Source organism: Lissotriton helveticus, chromosome 8 (genome assembly GCF_964261635.1).
Source record: "Lissotriton helveticus chromosome 8, aLisHel1.1, whole genome shotgun sequence".
Lineage (NCBI taxonomy): Eukaryota > Metazoa > Chordata > Amphibia > Caudata > Salamandridae > Lissotriton > Lissotriton helveticus.
Window position 1 is genome coordinate 1188833756 of NC_136069.1, and position 18994 is coordinate 1188852749.

An 18994-nucleotide genomic window follows, 5' to 3' on the forward strand; every position below is an offset into this window, starting at 1 on the left:
AGTGCTCTCGGACCAGGATGCCCACTCACTGACACTTAGATGGAAACCGCCACACCCCCCAGTATTTACATGGAAACTCCCTCGGTAGTGCCTTACAGAACATGACCACGGGGATCACCTACAAGAGCATTTTACACTTAACACGGGGACGCCATCCTCTAGACTCGTAGAATGGGACGCACATAAAGTGGTGGCAAGGGGTCATTGTATACAACAAGTGGTGGGTATGCGTAGGCTCCTAGAGCGAACACTGCAGGATTCAGAACGCACTTTAGCATCTCTACTGAGAGCGGATGATCGCGGTGAGGCCACCCCGGAGCGTGTGGCCGAGGCCAAGACAAGGTACGCGGAGACGCTACAAGATCTTCGCAAATATAACTTCAGGGCTCACGCAGCCAGGGCTCACCGAGAGGGCAACAGGGGGGGTACACTTCTAGCCTGGCTAGCACGACAAGACCCCGATCTGAAACCGGTCACGGAAATCAAGGATCAGACTGGACGGCTCCAAACCTCCCAGATCGCCATCCTCTGAGTCTTCCACACCTATTACTCCGACATCTATAACGCCCCGCGACAGTGGGACCCTCAAGCAACGGACAGATTCTTTCACACCCTGACCCTCCCCAAAGTCTCACCGGAAGATAGGAAGGATCTAGAGAAAAAGATAGGCCCGACTGAGGTGAAGAAAGCGATAGGAGCGCTGGCTAGGAACAAAGCCCCGGGGTTGGATGGATTTCCCCTCGAGTACTAAAGCACCTTCTCGATTCCCCTGATCCCGCGGCTGGTCACCATGTTCAATGCCGCGCTTCAGGCGGGGGAACTGCCGCAATCCCTCAGGGAATCAGTAATAGTAACATTTCTCAAACCACATAGGTACTCTACACTCCCATCATCCTACAGGCCAATCACACTACTTAATTCCGACTGCAAAATCCTTGGTAAAATGCTAGCGGACAGGTTCACCCAAATCCTGGCCCCGCTAATACACCCCGACCAGTGTGGGTTCGTCCCAAACCGCAACACGTCCCACAATCTCCGCAGACTCTTCCATGTCCAGGATATGACACGGGATCGTTTCCCCAATGCCACAAGCCTCATACTGGACCTCGAGAAGGCGTTCGATACGCTCCTGTGGCCGTACTTATTTGAGGTTCTTGGAAGATATAATATTGGCCCGGGCCTATCGGCATATACATGGCTCCTTTATACACGCCTCACGTCCAGAGTCCGGATGGGAAGCTACATCTCATCTGAGTTTGTGGTGGAGAGAGGGACATGGCAGGGATGTCAGTTGTCCCCCCTCCTGTTCGCCTTAGCGGTCGAGCCCCTAGCGATCAGTCTCCGACAGGAGGGGGGGGGGGGGGAATCCCCCTGGCGGACACGACGCACTGCGTGTCCTTATACGCGGACGACCTCTTAATATATGTCCGGGACGCTACCAGCGACCTGACCAGTATCTGGCGAGCACTGGAGGACTTTGCGGCCATCTCGGGCCTCAGGGTCAACTGGGGGAAATCCTCGCTATTCCCGCTAACCCACCACTTGGCCCCATTTGAGGTCCGCATAGGCCCCCACCTACTAGCCTGGGCAGCAGACGCCCCCGTTATCTGGGAGTGCGTTTGTACCACACCCCGGAAGACTTATATGAGGGGAACCACCAAAAAACCTTGGCTGGGCTCCGATCAGCGGTGAGCTTCTGGAAAACGCTCCCGTTGGCGCCCATAGGCCGAGTGGCCCTGGCCAAGATGATCATGGTCCCCAGATTGTTGTATAGTTTTGTGAACCTCCCGGTTGTTCCACCACGCTCATTCTTTAAGGAACTCGACAGTCTCCTCACGGAGCTCGTGTGGGGTGGAGGGCGACGTCGCGTTGCATTGTCTACACTGTACCTGTCCTTGACAGAGGGTGGGCTGGGAGCGCCGGCCTTTGAGACGTACTTCCTGGCGGCTCAACTCCAATGGCTGTCCTATTGAACGGCGGGGCTGCATATGGGAGAAACCATCACTGCCAATGGACCTATGCCACAACCGGCAATCCACTGAATGCTGCTCCCAGGTACCAAACCTATACGGACCCGACCCCTGCAGTTATTCATAGCTCGTACCTGTATGATGCGCATTCACCGCATGTCCAGGGCACGTCCGCCATACTCGCCCTTGCTGCCACTGGTGGGCTTCCCGTGCGGAGACGCATACTACCCACCTGGGGCGCTGCAGACCTGGACTGAATTGTCCGTCACAGAGATGGAAACACTGTTTGAAGACGGACAACTAAAAACTTACGACCAGATGATGCAGCAATATGATCTCCCCCCGGACAATTCCTACTCCACAGACAACTAATAGAGAGTAGTCGTAAATACTGGAATCCCAACACGGGGGAACCCGCACCACACCCAGTAATACACACAATCCTCCACATGGGGGTGGGACGCCATCTGGTCACCTGGTTGTACAAGGCAGTGCGTACACTGATCCTTCCGTCCCTCCAACCTTTGAGACAGAAGTGGGAGACGGACATCGGCAGAGTGGTCCATGACAAAGAATGGAGCGTGGCCCTGGAATACCCCAAAAAGGTCTCTAGGAATGCCCGATTCCGTAACATACAATTTAATGTCCTCCACAGAGCCTATCTCACGCCACATCGGCTGCATCGCTTCTTTCCGGACACACACTTTGCCTGCCCCCGCTGCCAAACCCCAGAAGCAGATTTTAAACACATGTTCTGGGACTGCCCCACACTCCAAGGGTACTGGAATACAGTCCATCGGACCCTTGAGGAGGTGACTGCCATCACCACTATGTCTACATGGGAGGCATGCGCACTCGGCATCTTCCGCAGGCGGAAAACCGAGAAAGTGCAATACCGGTTCCTATCTCTAGCCATCCTCCTGGCAAAGAGGGGAATAGCTATGCACTGGAGGACCCCCGCGGGACCACCGGAGGCAGCCTGGATAGGCGCCGTCAAAAATATGGGGAAAGGCGGAGGAGGAAATACTTCGAGAGGAGGAAGTAAAAGGGCACCGCAAACACCCTATCTCCCTAGACTGGGCCCAGTTGATGCACGAATTCACGCAGGTAACGCTTCCACCAGAGTCACAGGCGGCCTCACAACCCCGGAATCAGGTGGCCACACTGACCCCTATACCTCACTGACACGGCCACAACGCTTCTCAGTTGTCACAGAGCCTGCTCCCCCATCACCCATACTAACCGCCCTGCAGAGCGGTATTCTCACATGTTCTGCTGCCCTACACTCTAGGACCAATAAAACCCCCACCCTACTCCAATGCAAATAGACCACCCCCCCCCGCTCCCACTCAAGTCCCCCCACCCCCCAAGTTTGCCCCAACAGTTACAACAGTTAGAAGTTGTTTTTGGGCGGGAGAAGATATACCCCCACCGCTAGTTTACTGGACAGACCCACTGATCCGTAGGCCCTGACGACACATACAGTTATGCATCATGCTGACCTCGCTGGCGCTCTATAGGACAACTGCATGATAGATTGACGCGCCACAGGATCGTCACACCAACATACATAATGGGTCATACACCGCGGCAGACCTATGCCTGCCCTGTGGGTAGGCCACGGACCCTCCCGGGATCTTTCGATGTCTTCTACCGAACTGAACGATTTGCATCAGCCACTCGGCCCATGCCTACTGTATGATGAAAATCACTTGGTGTGTATTGATGCTGTATCCCTGTGGACATATACGAATGTACTAACTACTTTCATGTTGATTGTATAATGTAAACTAAAACCCAATAAACAAATTTAAACAAAAAAAAGATGAACTGCCCAAAATGCATTGTATGCAGCTATTATACATATGTTTGCTACATGTCTATTGTTGCTGGTGTTTTGGAAGGGAATTAAACACATCTGTAAAGTTCGCCTTGGTTTAGATATAGCATTTACTACGCAAGATATTATGTTGGGGTACAAGGCCAATCCTAATCTTGCACGAAGAGCTTTGATGCTATTATCTTAGTTACTGTTAGGCTTGCTATCTCAACAGCCTGAATTTCTCCACCAGCTGAGTGGTGGGCTATTATGGTGGAGATCTTCGAGAGAGAAAAGGCCTTGGCAAAAACTAGAGGGATACAGTCATTGTTGAAGTTTGAGGCCGTTTGGCATTTAATGATCAAAGAATGATGTTGTATTCAGTGTAAATGTAATGTAAATGTTTGTATTTTATATAGCGCACTTCTACCCGGAGGCCTCGTAGCGCTGTATTCATACCGCTGCGGAACCCATCCTGGCTTTCCTGTGAAATGTCCACTCCTGGGCACCCCCAAGGTGAAGCCAGGCATCCACAGCGCTGCTGGGGCCGTTGTGGAGATTAAGCAAGCTATTGCCCAGAGTCACAGAGTGGGACCCATGATTAGACTAGGCACCGAGGCGAGAATTATCAGGTCTGGGGAAATTGAGCCCAAGACCCGCCGAGGCGGGAATCAAACCCTGGTCCCGGGCCAGACCTCTGCATCAGAGTCTGCCGCTCTAACCATTGAGCCACACTTCTCCACTTGTGTGGCTTTCTGTAATTTTCTTTTGTATATATCTCTAATTGATGGTGGAAATGTATCTTCATGGATCTCAATTGGTTTATTAACATCTAGGATTTGAACTCCTATATGTCAAAATTGTAAAACCATAATAGCTGTTATTTACTAATGAAATATGTTGCTCTCCCTTGCATCAATAAGAAATGATTTTTTTTTTTTTAAAAAGAAAAAAGAAAATTCTCCTTCATTGATTTGCAAGTTCCTGTGTGTGGTTATTTAGATTGGCGAAGGTATTCTGACTAACTGGTTGGATGAATGGATAAATAACTGAATGGATAAATAACTGAGTACATGAGTGAAAAGATCAGTGAGTGAATGCATGGAAGCATGAATGACTGGATGAGTCAGTGCACATAAGGATGAACGTCTCAGTGATTTATGGATGGCTGTTGGATGCAATGGTAAGAGCACAGATAGATGGATAAGTGAATGCATGGGTAGGGTCGAAAATTGGTAGCCATGTACCGTCCACCTCTTCTTTTCAACATTCTGCGAGACCTAGTATTTTTAAGGCACTGGTGACTCAGGTCACAAGTCCCTTGGCACATGATCAACATTACTTTTGTGCTGCTCTCCCAACAGAGTCTCCTGGGCTGAAGAACTTCACCCGAAGTAGAACTCCTTTCAGCATAGGTGAGTATCGTTCCCAAGCCCAGACCTTGTTGGTGGCACCTAACTATTGCAGGGTACAAGACATTTTGAAAAAAGTGAGAGCGAGTGGGAGAGAGTGTAAGAGAGGAGTGTTAAAGAAGGGGGAGAGAGAGTGAGGTAGACAAACGGCTGTGTTGTAGGCAGTAGAGCCGCAGACCGCTGTGTTGTGCTGTGTTGTGATGTGATGTGGGGACAGAGCTAAACAGCCTCCGGAGACGACTGATGCTTTGTGTGGGTGGCCCAAGGCACTCATCTTTCCCTTGCGGTAGGTGCTCCTATTCTCATGAACATCCAGTGCATAGACGTTCACGTTCTGTTCAGACACCCATGACCTGCTAAACACAGATGCCTTAGAATTGACTTTTGCATCCAAAAACAGTGCCTCCACTAACCAACAAACGTATCTGCCATTCCAAAAGTACATCGTCGTCCATCTAAGTATCCACAGATCCACACACTCATGAATCCATTACCCATCTACTTGCAGCCATGCCTTATCCACCCACCTGTATGTGAGAAGTCCGGTATTCTGCATTTTTGTTGTCTATGTTGATACCTGTCTCTCTAGGAGTGCTTCTTATAGTTAAAGTTATGTCTTTATGTTAATCTTTGTGTGCCTAAGTGCTGAAGGATTTTTGTGTGTCCATATGTGTGACCATATGTCTGTTTGTCTGTGTACATTGATGCCTTGATATAGTGGTCTATGTCTGCATGAATGGCTTTTGCTGTTTTGCTCTGCCTCTACATGTGAATGTCAGTGTGCCTCACTGCCACCCTAAATTCTGAAATGGCATTTTTAAAACCAATGAGGCCACATAAACTGTATACACACTGAGGTATGTGTCACTATTCATATAAAGTGAGAACTTCATGTTGCTTTGATTTAGTGAATCTAGCACACATAATTAAAAAATAAATCATGGTGTCCTGTTCACTATTAATCTTGTAATAGTCTACATATGTATTTTCAGGAGACACAATGTTTACAGCACTAATTAAAAACTCACCTTGATTAATTGTTTTGAGGACTATTAAGGTAGATACAAGTCTCAAGGGTAGGTTGGCACTCTTAAAGAAAGCAGCAGATTTTGTCTTGCTCTCAGCAGAGGGCTCTGGTGAATAAACCTGAGTTGCTCGGATTACAGTTCCTTTCAAGAGATCCTCCCCTATTCTCCTTAGAGTGGACATCATCGGAGATTGCTGTTGCAAACAGGAAGAAAAAAATCTTAAAATACATAAACTCTAGGCAATTTAACAAAATACCACTTCTGCTAGTAATGGTGACCTCTCTCTAGCATGCTCAAAATCATCCCCAAGGGTGAAAGATGTCTCTTTAGGGTGATCCGTGACTTCTCTCTGGTGTCAAACATGGGCATACTTGCACTGGGGAGATGCTGCTCTATATTAGGGTGTGTAGATAGCTGCTAAGCAGAGTTTATGTTCATTTGGTTTCTGTGCTCAGACAGTGGAACATATAGGAGCTCCTCTGATGTCTTGAAAAAAGTGTACATGATGAAAAAAGATGTTAGAGAAAGTGACTTTCTTGAATTCTCTGAAGTGTGCAACCCAAACACCATCCAGTAAAACAAATATATTCTATCTCTGAGGCCATTAACACAATTTTAATGTAAAAACCAACAATTGATGTAGTCAAAGACAACCTACCATCTATAAGAGAAAAAGGAGTCAAAGATTCATTTACATCACCCCGATAAGAGAGGCAGCAATATTTTCACTTCCCCACCACCACCAGTTTTATATTGGTGCTTAACAACTGCAGCAAACTCAACAATAAGACAGCCACATTTGTGAACTCACATTGTCCTAAGGAGCCTAAAAATAATTGGAAAATGAACGGCCAACATGTGGGAAATGTTTTACATCAGTTTCTGGCCTGCACAAATCTCAATTACGTAACCGTAGCGCATTGTTACCCACTACATGATGGATTCACTGACAATACTGGTGTTTGGAATCAACGCCTTGTCATAATAAATCTGTATAGGTGCCCCCTGAAAAACTTACAACTATCTAGTGTGGTGGTTGACTGGTTTTGTCCAGCCTGCCACAACATACATATTTCTGACCCCCAGAAGCTCAGAGATCATGCTCTACGAGGCCAAAAACACCTCCTCCAGCAGGATGGCTAGTGATTTAGCATTTCAAGGCCAGGGGCTCCAAAGTCCCTGCCGCCTTTGATATGTGACCCTGGCTTCTCCAAGAACTGGTAGATGCCACCCCCTGCCTGGAGTCCCATTTGGCACCAGGATAGGCAGGCAATTAGCTATGCAAGTAGGCGTGTTGCACCACCAGGCTAATCAGACCCCTAAGGTGGGCTTCCAGATGTGCTCCACGAAAGAAGGACTCACCATCTTATTTTTGGTGGAATTAGGAACTCTGGGACTGGGTTATAATCACTCCCCACAAAAAGTGGTCATATAGGGGGTGAAGTGACCCCAAGGGTAAGTAGCCCATTGGCTACTACCCTTCATTGCCCTAACACCCCTAAAGAAACGTGTTACTTACCTGTAACAGCAGTTATCCAGTATTGGTGTCTTTCATAGATTCACATGCCTGAATCATTCCCCGTCGTCGAGACGGGAGCCTCCGTAAGAAAAGTAATGTCCTATAGACATACATAGAGAAAAATAGGCCTAAGGGCCTCACCTTAGTAGCCTATCCTTGTCCTTATGTAAAAAGGACCAAACTCTTAGAGCCAGCCAATCAGCTATCACCTCCCTCTAGAACCTTCCTGACAGTAGCCTCAGTCTCTCAGATTTTCGTACGCACCAAGCTAGGTAGGCATAATATAGTTAGAGAGAACGTGAGTCCTTCCAGGGGAGGCGGGAGGGTTGCATGTGAATCTATGAAAGACACCAATACTGGATAACTGCTGTTACAGGTAAGTAACGCGTTTCTTATCCAGTATTAGGGGTGTCTTTCATAGATTCACATGCCTGAATCAGAGTAGTCAGCAATATATGATGCACATTTCCGATGTAATCATGCTATATATACATTTTAGATAATATATCCATTATCCTGCAACTTTGAAACATTAGCATACATCAATATATCAAAACAGTAAGAAATGTGCATACCAGGATGGCGGGATGTTGGAAGGCTCACCTCACTGGAATAGATGTCGAAGCACCGCCTGGCCCACTGCTGCATCCTGCATTAGCTCAGCATCCAGGCAGTAGTGTCTGGAGAAGGTGTGCGGTGACTTCCACGTCGCCGCTCTACATATGTCCAAAATCGGCACTCCAGCGAACAGCGCTGCTGACGTGGACATTGCTCTGGTGGAATGCGCTTGAACATGAGCACCCAAAGGCCGTCCGGCCCTGTCATGGCAGAATGTTATCGCTGAGGATATCCACCTGGAGATGCTCTGTTTCGTTAGAGGCATACCCATCCTTGGCCTACTGTAAGCCACAAATAGTTGTGATGACTTACGGAAACTCTTTGTTTTGTCTATGTAAAATTTTATACACCTTTTGAGGTCCAAGGAGTGCAGCGTTCTTTCTGCAGCGGTGGTAGGGTTTGCAAAGAAGGAACGTAGAACCACCGGTTCATTAAGGTGAAAGTCTGAAGGTACTTTCGGTATGAACTTGGGATTTGTCCTCAGCACCACCCTATCCTGCTTGAACTGCATGAAGGGTTCCTGAATGGATAGAGCCTGTAGCTCGCTGACTCTCCTGGCAGATGTTAGAGCGAGCAGCAGAGCCGTCTTCCATGAGATGTACTTGATGGATGCTCGATGAATGGGCTCAAAAGGGTGCTTCATGAGTTGGGCGAGGACTAAATTGAGGTGCCATGTCGGTGGAATCCTTCTAGGTCTTGGGAAGGATCTATATAGTCCCTTTAGGAACTCTCTGATAAGCCTATTGGACCAAAGAGAAGGTCCCTTGTAAGTCCTGGTGAATCGTGAAATGGCTGCCAAATGCACTTTTATAGATGTGTGCGCCAATCCTGACTGTGCCAAGTGCAGTAGATATGGCAATATCTGTTCGGGTGTGATATGGAGTGGTCTCAGGCCTTTCTCTGAACACCATATGCAGAATCGTTTCCATTTTAGCGAGTACGTCCTGTTGGTACTGTCTGCTCTCGCTTTTGCCAGCACCTCCCTGCATTCCTGCGGGATGTTTAGATGACAGAACTCTCTGTGCTCAGGAGCCATGCCGATAACTTGAGCGATTGCAGGTTCGGGTGTTGCACCTGCCCATTGCACATTGTCAGCAGGTTCGGGTGCTGCTTCAGACGAATCGGTGTCCTGATGGAGAGGCGATGAAGATCCGAGAACCAGTGCTGCCTCGGCCAGAACGGGGCAATTAGGATCAGGGTACAAGGCTCCGCCTTCATCTTCCTGAGAACCCTGGGAATCATCGGAAATGGTGGAAAAGCGTACGCAAATACGCTGAACCAACCGATGGAAAGCGCATTTCCGAGTGACCTTGGTTGGGGACGCCAGCTTGCGTAGTTTGGGCATTTGGCGTTCTCCTTGGTGGCAAACAGGTCGATTCCTGGGACTCCCCATTCTGAGAATATGTGATCCAGCGTATTCTCGTCGAGCTCCCATTCGTGGGAGAGGGATTTCTGTCTGCTGAGGGCGTCCGCAATGGTGTTGTCCTTGCCCGGGACATAGTCCGCCTTGAGCGTGATCCCATGGAGTACAAGCCAGTTCGACCTTTTGCGATTCACGTGAAAGAGTGAGCGAACGCGTTCCTCCCTGCTTGTTGAGATAGTGCATCGTCGTGGTGTTGTCCGTCCTGACGAGCACCTGGGAGTTCTGGATGCGTGGTAAAAAGGCTTGCAGTGCCAGATACACAGCCCTCAGTTCGAGAAGATTTATATGGAGTTGCTTCTCCTAATTTGACCATTTGCCGCTTATTTGGAGGTCCTGGAGAACAGCTCCCCAGCCTTCCAGGGATGCATCCGTGGTGATCACCAGAGGTGCTGCTGGAAGGAGGAATGGCAGTCCTATAGACAGATTCTTGTGAGTTTTCCACCATTCCAGGCTCTTGGACATTTGTGGTGTTATCTTCACTATGTCTTCGAAAGAACCTGTACTCTGTGTCCATTGGTTTGTGAGGGCTTCTTGCAATGGGCGCATCCTGAGTCTGCAGTGCGGGATGAGAAGTATACAAGAAGACATCATTCCTAGGAGTGATTTGTAAGTTCGAACTCTTAGTGACTTCCTTGATGCCACAGCCGTGGCCAGGGATATTATCTTGTTTTTCCTTTCCTCTGAAGGAAATGCTCTTGCGCATTCTGTGTTCAAGATCGCCCCAAGGAAGGTGATGTTCCTTGTTGGGGTCATGCAGGATTTCTCGTGATTGAGAGTCAATCCTAGCTGCTGAAAGAGATTGGTGCAGGCGTTGGAGGATTCGGTCGCGCCTGCAGCTGAAGGTGCTTTTACCAGCCAGTCGTCGAGGTAGGGGAAGACCTGGTGACCCATTTGGCGCAGAAAAGCTGCCACAGGTGAAAGGCACTTGGTGAAAATCCGCGGAGCGGATTTGAGGCCAAACGGTAGGACTTTGAATTGGTAGTGGTGTCCCGCCACCTCGAACCTTAGGAATTTTCTATGCCCCTTGAGTATCGGGATGTGGTAGTAGGCATCCTGGAGATCCAAAGATGTCATAAAATCTCCTTTTTCCAGTATGCCTAGTATTTCTTGGATCGTCACCATCCTGAACGACTGACTCTTCAGGAAAGAGTTGAGAGCCCTGAGGTCTAGTATGGGCCTCCACTTTTTCTCCTTCTTGCGTATAAGAAAGAAGCGGGAATAGAATCCCCTTCCTCTTTGAGACGATGGAACTCTCTCGATCGCTCCTTTCTTCAGCATCGCAGATATTTCCGGGAGCAGCAGTCGTAGATGTTTGTGCGGAAGCCTGCATGGAGGTGTTGCAGGTGGGATGGTGGTAAATTCCAGGGAATGGCCGAATCTTATTAACTGGAGTACCCACCGATCTGTGGTGATGCGATGCCAATTGTTTAGGAAATGGGACAATTTTCCTCCAATCTTTAATGAGGGATATAGTTGCTGGACTGGCTGGAGTAATTGGTCACTGGCGTCCGCCAGTGCCCCTCCTCTGGGTTTTGCCCTTGAAGTTTGATCTCCCGTAAGAAGTCTGACGACCTTGTTGCTGCTTCTGTTGGTACTGGGACTTATTTTGATAGGAATACGAGGACCTATTTTGATAGGATCCCCTGTAGGAGGAATGGCCCCTGTATTTGTTACCTCGAAAGGACTGGTTCCTTGCCTGCAAAGTACCAAGTGCTCCAGCACTATCAGTGTCTTTTTTGATTGTTTAGAGCGCTTCGTCAATTTTTTCTCCGAAAAGGTGTTTGCCGTCGAAGGGCATGTCCAGCACCTTCGTCTGCACCTCTTGTCTGAATGATGTTGCCTTAAGCCATCCCTGACGGCGCAGGACTGCTGCCCCAGCTAGTTGTCGAAAGCCCGTCATGGCTGCATCTATGGCACAATCAATGATCTCAGCTGCCGAGGTTTGACCCTCCGTAAGCAGTGCCTTGACCTCCTCCTGAACCGTATCTGGCAGTTCCGCTATATATGGGACTATATCTTCCCAAAGCCGGCGGTTATAACGCCCCAACAGGGCTATGGAGTTGGCCACCTTGATGGTCATGGCCGATGTCGTAGTAAACCTTTTACCGATTGTGTCCAACTTCCTACCTTCCTTGTCCGGTGGGGCTGACAGAGGAGAGGAAGGATTGCGAGAATTCTTTTGGGCCGCCTGGGTTACAACCGAATCTGGTTTCGGGTGCCCATTAAGGCAAGCTGCCGCTGTGGTTGGAGCCTTATATTTTTTATCCAGGCGTGGAACCACCGCAGGTACAGAGGCCGGTGTCATCATCAGTTTCTTTCCCTGGTCCCAGAGAAAGTCTATGATTGGGATAGACTTTGTTACCTTCTTTGTTTGCTCCTTAAAGTCATATAAGAAGCACTCGGTCTCAGTTGATTCCATCTCCATATGAAATCGCTTCGCTGCTCTTTCCACTATTTTATGGAAACCGCCAATGTCCACTGGCGGTGAATCTGCCTGGCGCGGTTGGGGTGAAGCTGGGGAAGATGCCACATACTCTTCGTCCACTTCGTGATCTGACTGATAATCCTGGACTTCCCCCTCTTCCATTTCCTCAGCCTCCTCATCTGATGATTCTATCACCTGAGGTGGCGCTTTCTCATGGCGGACCTGAGTAGCTGGCCGTGACTGTCTTGGGGCTGCCGCTGGTGTATTTGTCGCAGGCGTCGGGCCCCCCGTCTCATTTGCCGGTGTTTCCGGGAAACGCTGTTTGTAGTCCTGGATAAGGTATTTAAGGTCATTTACAATGGAAACAGGAAGGCATACCATCGGCGTGACCTCTGTACGGACATGAGCTCGGAAAGAGTGTTCCTGGTAGATCACCTCATCCTGTTCTTCGTCTGTGCTCTGACATTTCACGTTAAGGTCTGAAATGGAAGTAGCGTGCTCCAGGAGTTCTTCTTCAGATTCTTCACTCTGGAGAATCTCCGTGGGTAAATGACTTTGTACCTTACTTGGTGACGTTGTTTCTGGTGTAATCTGTTTTCTGGTCAGTTTGACAGACACAGGACCTTTTGCAGGAGCCCCTGCCGTCGTCCCTGGTGTCGTCGACGGTGGTAGGGTCAAAGACGACGTTTCTATCAGCCTGGATTTCTTCCATGGCTCAGGAATGACTAATTCCGACGACGAATCCCCCGTCGACGGTACCCTCGTCGATGGCCTAACCTGCGACGACGGTGCTTCCGTAGACGATACTTTCTTCGTCGACGATGTGCTCGTCGACGCTGCGCTCGTCGACGATTCCGTCGTCGACGATTCCTTCGTCGTCGGCGCCTTCGTCGTCGACGCCTTCGTCGTCAACCCTCCCGTCGACGGTGGATTCTTCATCGACGATGTCGGCGTCGACGGGGCAATCTTCGTCGTCGACGATGTCTTGGACGTCGACGACGGCTTCAACAGAATTGTAGATGGAATAGGTTTACCAGCTGACGACGATGAAGGAGTGGTCGTCGTCGATGAGAAAACCGACGACGCTGTCGTCGTCGACACAGTCGTCGTCGCTGTGGAGACGGAAACTGGTGCCACAATTCTTTTTTGCGTCGAGGATGTCGCAAGCTTACTGGACGACTGCATAGGCTTCTTAAAAGCCTGAGAGTCCTTTTCAGACACTGAAGATTTTGTCGATCTTGCCTCTGAAGATTTCTTTTGTACCTTCATAGGAGGAGTGTCTGAGGGGCCAGGGGACCCCACCCTTGGCCTCTTCTGGAAGACTTCGGAGGTCATTGAAAAGCTTCCCTCTGAGGGAACCACATCTTCCCTGTTTTTAAGCCTGTCCAGCCAGATGAGCAGGCGACCTTCTCTGTCCCTCAAGGTCTTGTTAGGGAAAGACCTACATATCTTACAGTCTTTAGGTATGTGGTCAGGATAAAGGCAATATAAGCATAGGACATGCTTGTCTTCCACATGTAGCCTTTTCTTCCCACATGAAGAGCAGGCCCTGAAAAGGGCTTTCTTCTGGGATTCAGACATGCCAGAAATTTTGAAGAAATAAATCACTTACTCCAATGATAAGAGGTTTGAAGTAATCCTGTTCAAGATGTTTGGAGAAATAACTCACTTTTAAAAGTGAAGAAGTTGGTTTTGAAGAGATCCTGAGGAGAACTCAGGTTGGAGACTCCCTAGCACAACGTGCGGTAGAAAATCTGAGAGACTGAGGCTCCTGTCAGGAAGGTTCTAGAGGGAGGTGATAGCTGATTGGCTGGCTCTAAGAGTTTGGTCCTTTTTACATAAGGACAAGGATAGGCTACTAAGGTGAGGCCCTTAGGCCTATTTTTCTCTATGTATGTCTATAGGACATTACTTTTCTATGTACCGGAGGCTCCCGTCTCGACGACGGGGAATGATTCAGGCATGTGAATCTATGAAAGACACCCCTAATACTGGATAATTCAGTATTTAGGAGGTCCCCTGACTACAAATACTCAAATTCACCTGACCAAAGAAAAGGGGCAAAGAAGAGCCGAAGAATGCAAGAACTGAAGACTAGCTGTGGACTCGGTGCCAAACCCTGCCTGCTCTAGTCTCGACAACTGCACATCCCCAACTCATCCTCCAGCTGTGCATCCTCCAAAAGCCCTAGGGAGCAGTCAGCACTTTGCCAACCAGTCAGCCTCTACCTTTAAGTTGAGGAGCCATTTCCATGCATCCTGCAGGTACAGACTACAACGTCCGGTTCACTGATCTGCTGACCACCGGGGTCACCGACATAGCAGCTACCCAGGAGGAAGACACCATGCTCCAGGAGGTCTGATTTGTTACCCCACCAAGTCTGGAAAGGCTAGGACCTCCAGGAGCCGTCCTGCACTAATACCTGGGGTACTGGACCCCTTGCAGTAGCCAAGGCTTGTTCAGTGTCCAGCCAGGACACCAGCACCAACCTACCAACATGAGGCGTCAGCAACAGAGAGGCTATGCTGTCCTGTTTTGTCCTCATCTTCAGGTCGAATGCGAAAGCGAGAGCCTCCAACGCAAGCGACCCGCCGGACAAAACACCTTTGTACTCGAGCCCCACAGCCCGCGTACAAGCCTACCTATGGTGCACCTTTGCTCCAGAGAACCTCAAGAACTGAGACGCCTATTTGGGTTCTGACAGACTTGTCCTCAAGTACCTAATTGCAGCATTTTTTTGTTACAAGTTTTCTCAATAGACTTCAATGTTACTGTTCGAGGCTACCCTTGTGGCCAGCACCTCTTCACCCGGACACAAACAAAACTGCTGGTGGTTCTAAGGACCTTGGGCCAGATGTAGGTAAATCTAATTTACTGACTCATAAATACCGAATTTTACCGATTAGGTATTTATGAATCAGTAAATTGGAAGGAGGCAGATGTAGGTAATTTTTAATTTACAATTACCGAATCTGTAAGATTCGGTATTTACCGATTCGGTAAATACCGAATCGGTATTTCCATTGATCCCTTTGGGCTTTGAAGCCCATAGGAATCAATGGGAAATACCGATTCGGTATTTACCGAATCGGTAAATACCGAATCCTGGCAGGGGGAACGGGGTGTCACTTTGACACCCTGTAGCACCCCAAGTGCAGGCTTGTGTGCCATGTGGCACACATACATGCCCTAAGGGCATGTCTGTGTGTCACATGGCATAGGTGTACATGCACAGATGTGCATGTACACTGGAAATCGGTATTTTACCACCCAATAGGATTGGGTGGTAAATACCGACTCCTAAAGGGCCTGTGGCACTCTTTGAAGTGCCACCTACATCTTGATTTACAGAATCGGTAAATTTACCGATTCGGTATTTTACCGATTCTGTATATTTACCGAATCGGTAAATATACCGATTCTGTAAATAAGATGCCCCCTACATGCCATATCTAAAATACCGGTCGGTAACGGCCGAAATCGGCCGTTACCGACCGGTAAACGGCGACCTACATCTGGCCACTTGACCCCTACTTACCTTAAGTCTCGAAGAACAACCCTGTAACTTGAGTGCAAGTACCCCTTTGCAGCGTATGTTTCGCCCATAGGATAACGTTACTGCTTTTGAGGATTATGCCTGAAATCTGGCAGCTATTTTCCAAGTGATGAAAATTACTAACTCTGAAAGTACTTACCAAATCTCATAGATTTTGGTGTGTAAATAAATATAAAAATATATGTGAATTTTCTAAATTGTTGTCAAATATCCTTATTGAGCGTGTGTCTAATTTATTGACTCTGTGTGTGCAACAAATGCCTAACACTCCCCGCTGTCAAGCCTAAGGCTGCTCAACCGCACTGCCACATATAGAGCACCTTGAGATTGTTCAAGTAAACCCCTGTACACTTGTAAGGAATACCTGGACTCTATAATTAGTGCACCTAATTTTGGTACAGATTATTGAGAGCCAGCTTCCTACACCAGCTATCTCCAAAAAGTATCATACAATCGCCCATTTAAATGTAAAAGCTACGTTTTGTGTTCCTATTCGGTAAATTAAACTGCAATCTTGGGATGCAGAATAAGACCTTGTTCCAAATTATTAGACAATTTTCCACCTTGCAAGCAGGCTTGGATAACAAAGGTAATTGTGCCACGCTAGTTCCCCAACATGTTCTTAGTAAGAAACCTGTCTATTTTTCCATGTTGCATTGATTAACAAGCCACGTTTGATGGTATTTGCATGAATTTCTTTTGGACAAAGTAGACAAGCTGAGAATCTCCCCAACGTTTCTGAGAGCCATTCAATCTATTGCGTGTGCCGTCCCTCTTGAGTTGTTGCTTTCCCTGTCCCTCCTCAGGTGTTGCTTGTCCAATCCTTACAGCATTGTTGCTTGCCGCATCTCTGCCACACCTTCTGCCTCTCTCACACTGTTTGCCCTGTCCCTCCCACCCTCCACCTGCATTGTTGATAGCCCCATCATTGCTTGCCCTGTCTCTAACGCCATCGCCTGTTCTTGTTGCTTGCCCCTCCCCCACCTTTTCCCACGTTGTTACTTGCCCCATCATCTTGCCCCCCATCCCACATTTTTCGTTGCAACCCCCCCCCCCCCTCCCCACTGGATTGTTGCTTGCCTCTTCCTGTCGCACCAGGAAAAAAGGCTTGCTGTGTCATAACGCTTTTTCCCCCTAACTTTCAGCCAAGAAGACACTGACAAAGCCAATACCTCTCATGTAGGCAAGACTTATTGCCTTTGACAATACTTGTTAAAATATGCAGGTGACAGTGCTTTTTCTTCTGTCACAAGGCTAACAAGCACTTGAAATGCCCTACATGAGTTCCATTTGCAAAACAATCTGCTTTTAAACCATAAAGAACTAAAACTGATGCTTTGCAGAAAAAATTAGCATCTAACTGTAGTTGGCATACTGGTGGTAATTGGGTGGGTTGCTACTTATAACCATTTAGCAGTCTAAAAGAAGGAGCTCGGTTTTATCAGATACCACGCATTCCAGCTGAAAAGTAAGGCTTCCTGTTGAAGAATCGAGCTCTAGGCTGTGTTAACAAAAAAAATAAAATGCCTTTCGTGTGCCAGGGAAATTACTGAGAGACAATATAATAAGCATTTTAAGTTACATTTTCAAATGAAAAAAAAATAACTAAAACAGCCCCACAATTAAATCTATCCAAGGTTTAAGACATAAGAGTCCCTGTCCTTCACTGGTGAGGGAGATTATTGGGGGGCGGGGGTTAAATATATTTAATATCCAGCAACGGGGGAGTTTCATGCATTATACAGAAGTCATACAGAAGTGGAATTGTGCCCTTTACGCATAGTAAATTGCCTACTGGTTGTAGACGAAAAAAATGTGCCTTCCATTGGCATTCACATACAAATAAAAACGCGCCTCCACTGATAAACCCCTTTGAGGTCACTTAACAATTTATGTATCTTTTAATTAGCGCTGTAGCAATACACATATGTTCATGAAGACCACCTATTCAATGTTCCAAATATTTCTATGAGTAAATCCAAATAGACATTCCTGTCCGTTGCGTTTTTATCACCACATGCAGAAGTGCATTTTTAGAATATATGATGATACAACGAATTCCGTTGCAACGCATGCCTTTACCACGCATGCGTTACAACGGAATTCGTTTAGCACGCATAAACCTTTCACCGACTATTTGCGTGGTGACGTCATACGTCGTGAAGGGAAAACGGCATTTTTTTACCGATTTCTCTTAATCGACTCTGATGCCGACGTGACTTAAGGTGAGTTGTTTTATTTGGGGGGGAGACCCCCCCAAGCCCCCCCCCTTTTTTTTAACTTTTACCACATATGCTTTTACTACAAACATCGTAGTAAAGGCATGCGTGGTAAAGGCATTAGTTGTAACCACGCATGCGTTGTACTGCATGCGTGGTTAAAGATTTCGGGGAAACGGCTTCGTTGTAAAAGCCGTTTCCCGCATTTTTACCAATGAATCAGCTTGTTACCTCACACTTGCCATTGATTCTTAAGTTGTAGAGGAGCGTACTTGTGATAAGAGGAGTCACATTGGTATAATTATACTGACTGTTCTCTTCAGATCAGATTTCAGATTTAAATGTCTTTATTTCGATAATAAAATCATAAAAGACAAATTAAACACGATAACAAATACAATTCATGAAAATCTCCACAGTTTTACAAAATCATTAAGAACGGGGTGTATCTATATATTAAATAGAGTATGTTAAAATAGGGCAAAATATCCCTCGGTTAAGACATTATTAAACTATGTTTTCGAAAAACCAGACATTATTAAGATTTCATCAGCAAGATAAAAACAACTAATACATTGGGAACACAATTTACACATGATATATTATAGACGGGGGACAGTTGCAATCCTTCTAGCTCTTATTGCCCAAGCCCACCCTAAAAACTTGGCAAGACATATCACAATCAAGTTGGAAGTGTTTGTTTTTAGGGCCCATATAGCTTCCGAGGCTTTCCTACAGGACAGATGTTTAAAAATGGGTTTTAACCATTTTGAACGGGGTACACGATATTGGGGACAAGCAAACAAAAAATGACCCTCAGTTTCCCTACAACCTGGACAAAATGTACATAGGTTAGAAAAGGATTTATCCCAGGATGTGGTAAAGGAATTCAGGGGTAGGGACCCCACCCGAAATTGATGATAAAGCTTTTTGTCCATTGGTCTGGTGATAAGGTCCCAGTATGTTTCACGGGCAGAGTCCTGTTTAAAGCTTAGAAAACGACCC

At 47.4% G+C, this 18994-nt stretch overlaps 1 protein-coding gene across 1 annotated transcript in view; it reads right to left on the reverse strand.

Moving 5' to 3' along the window:
* The window catches only part of CCDC138 (coiled-coil domain containing 138), a 251953-nt gene that overhangs the window by 43421 nt on the left and 189538 nt on the right, over window positions 1-18994 (reverse strand). Inside the window, exon 12 of the mRNA XM_078658125.1 lies at window positions 6230-6422. Coding sequence (XP_078514251.1) covers window positions 6230-6422 — 193 coding nt within the window. The remainder of the gene's footprint in view (window positions 1-6229; window positions 6423-18994) is intronic.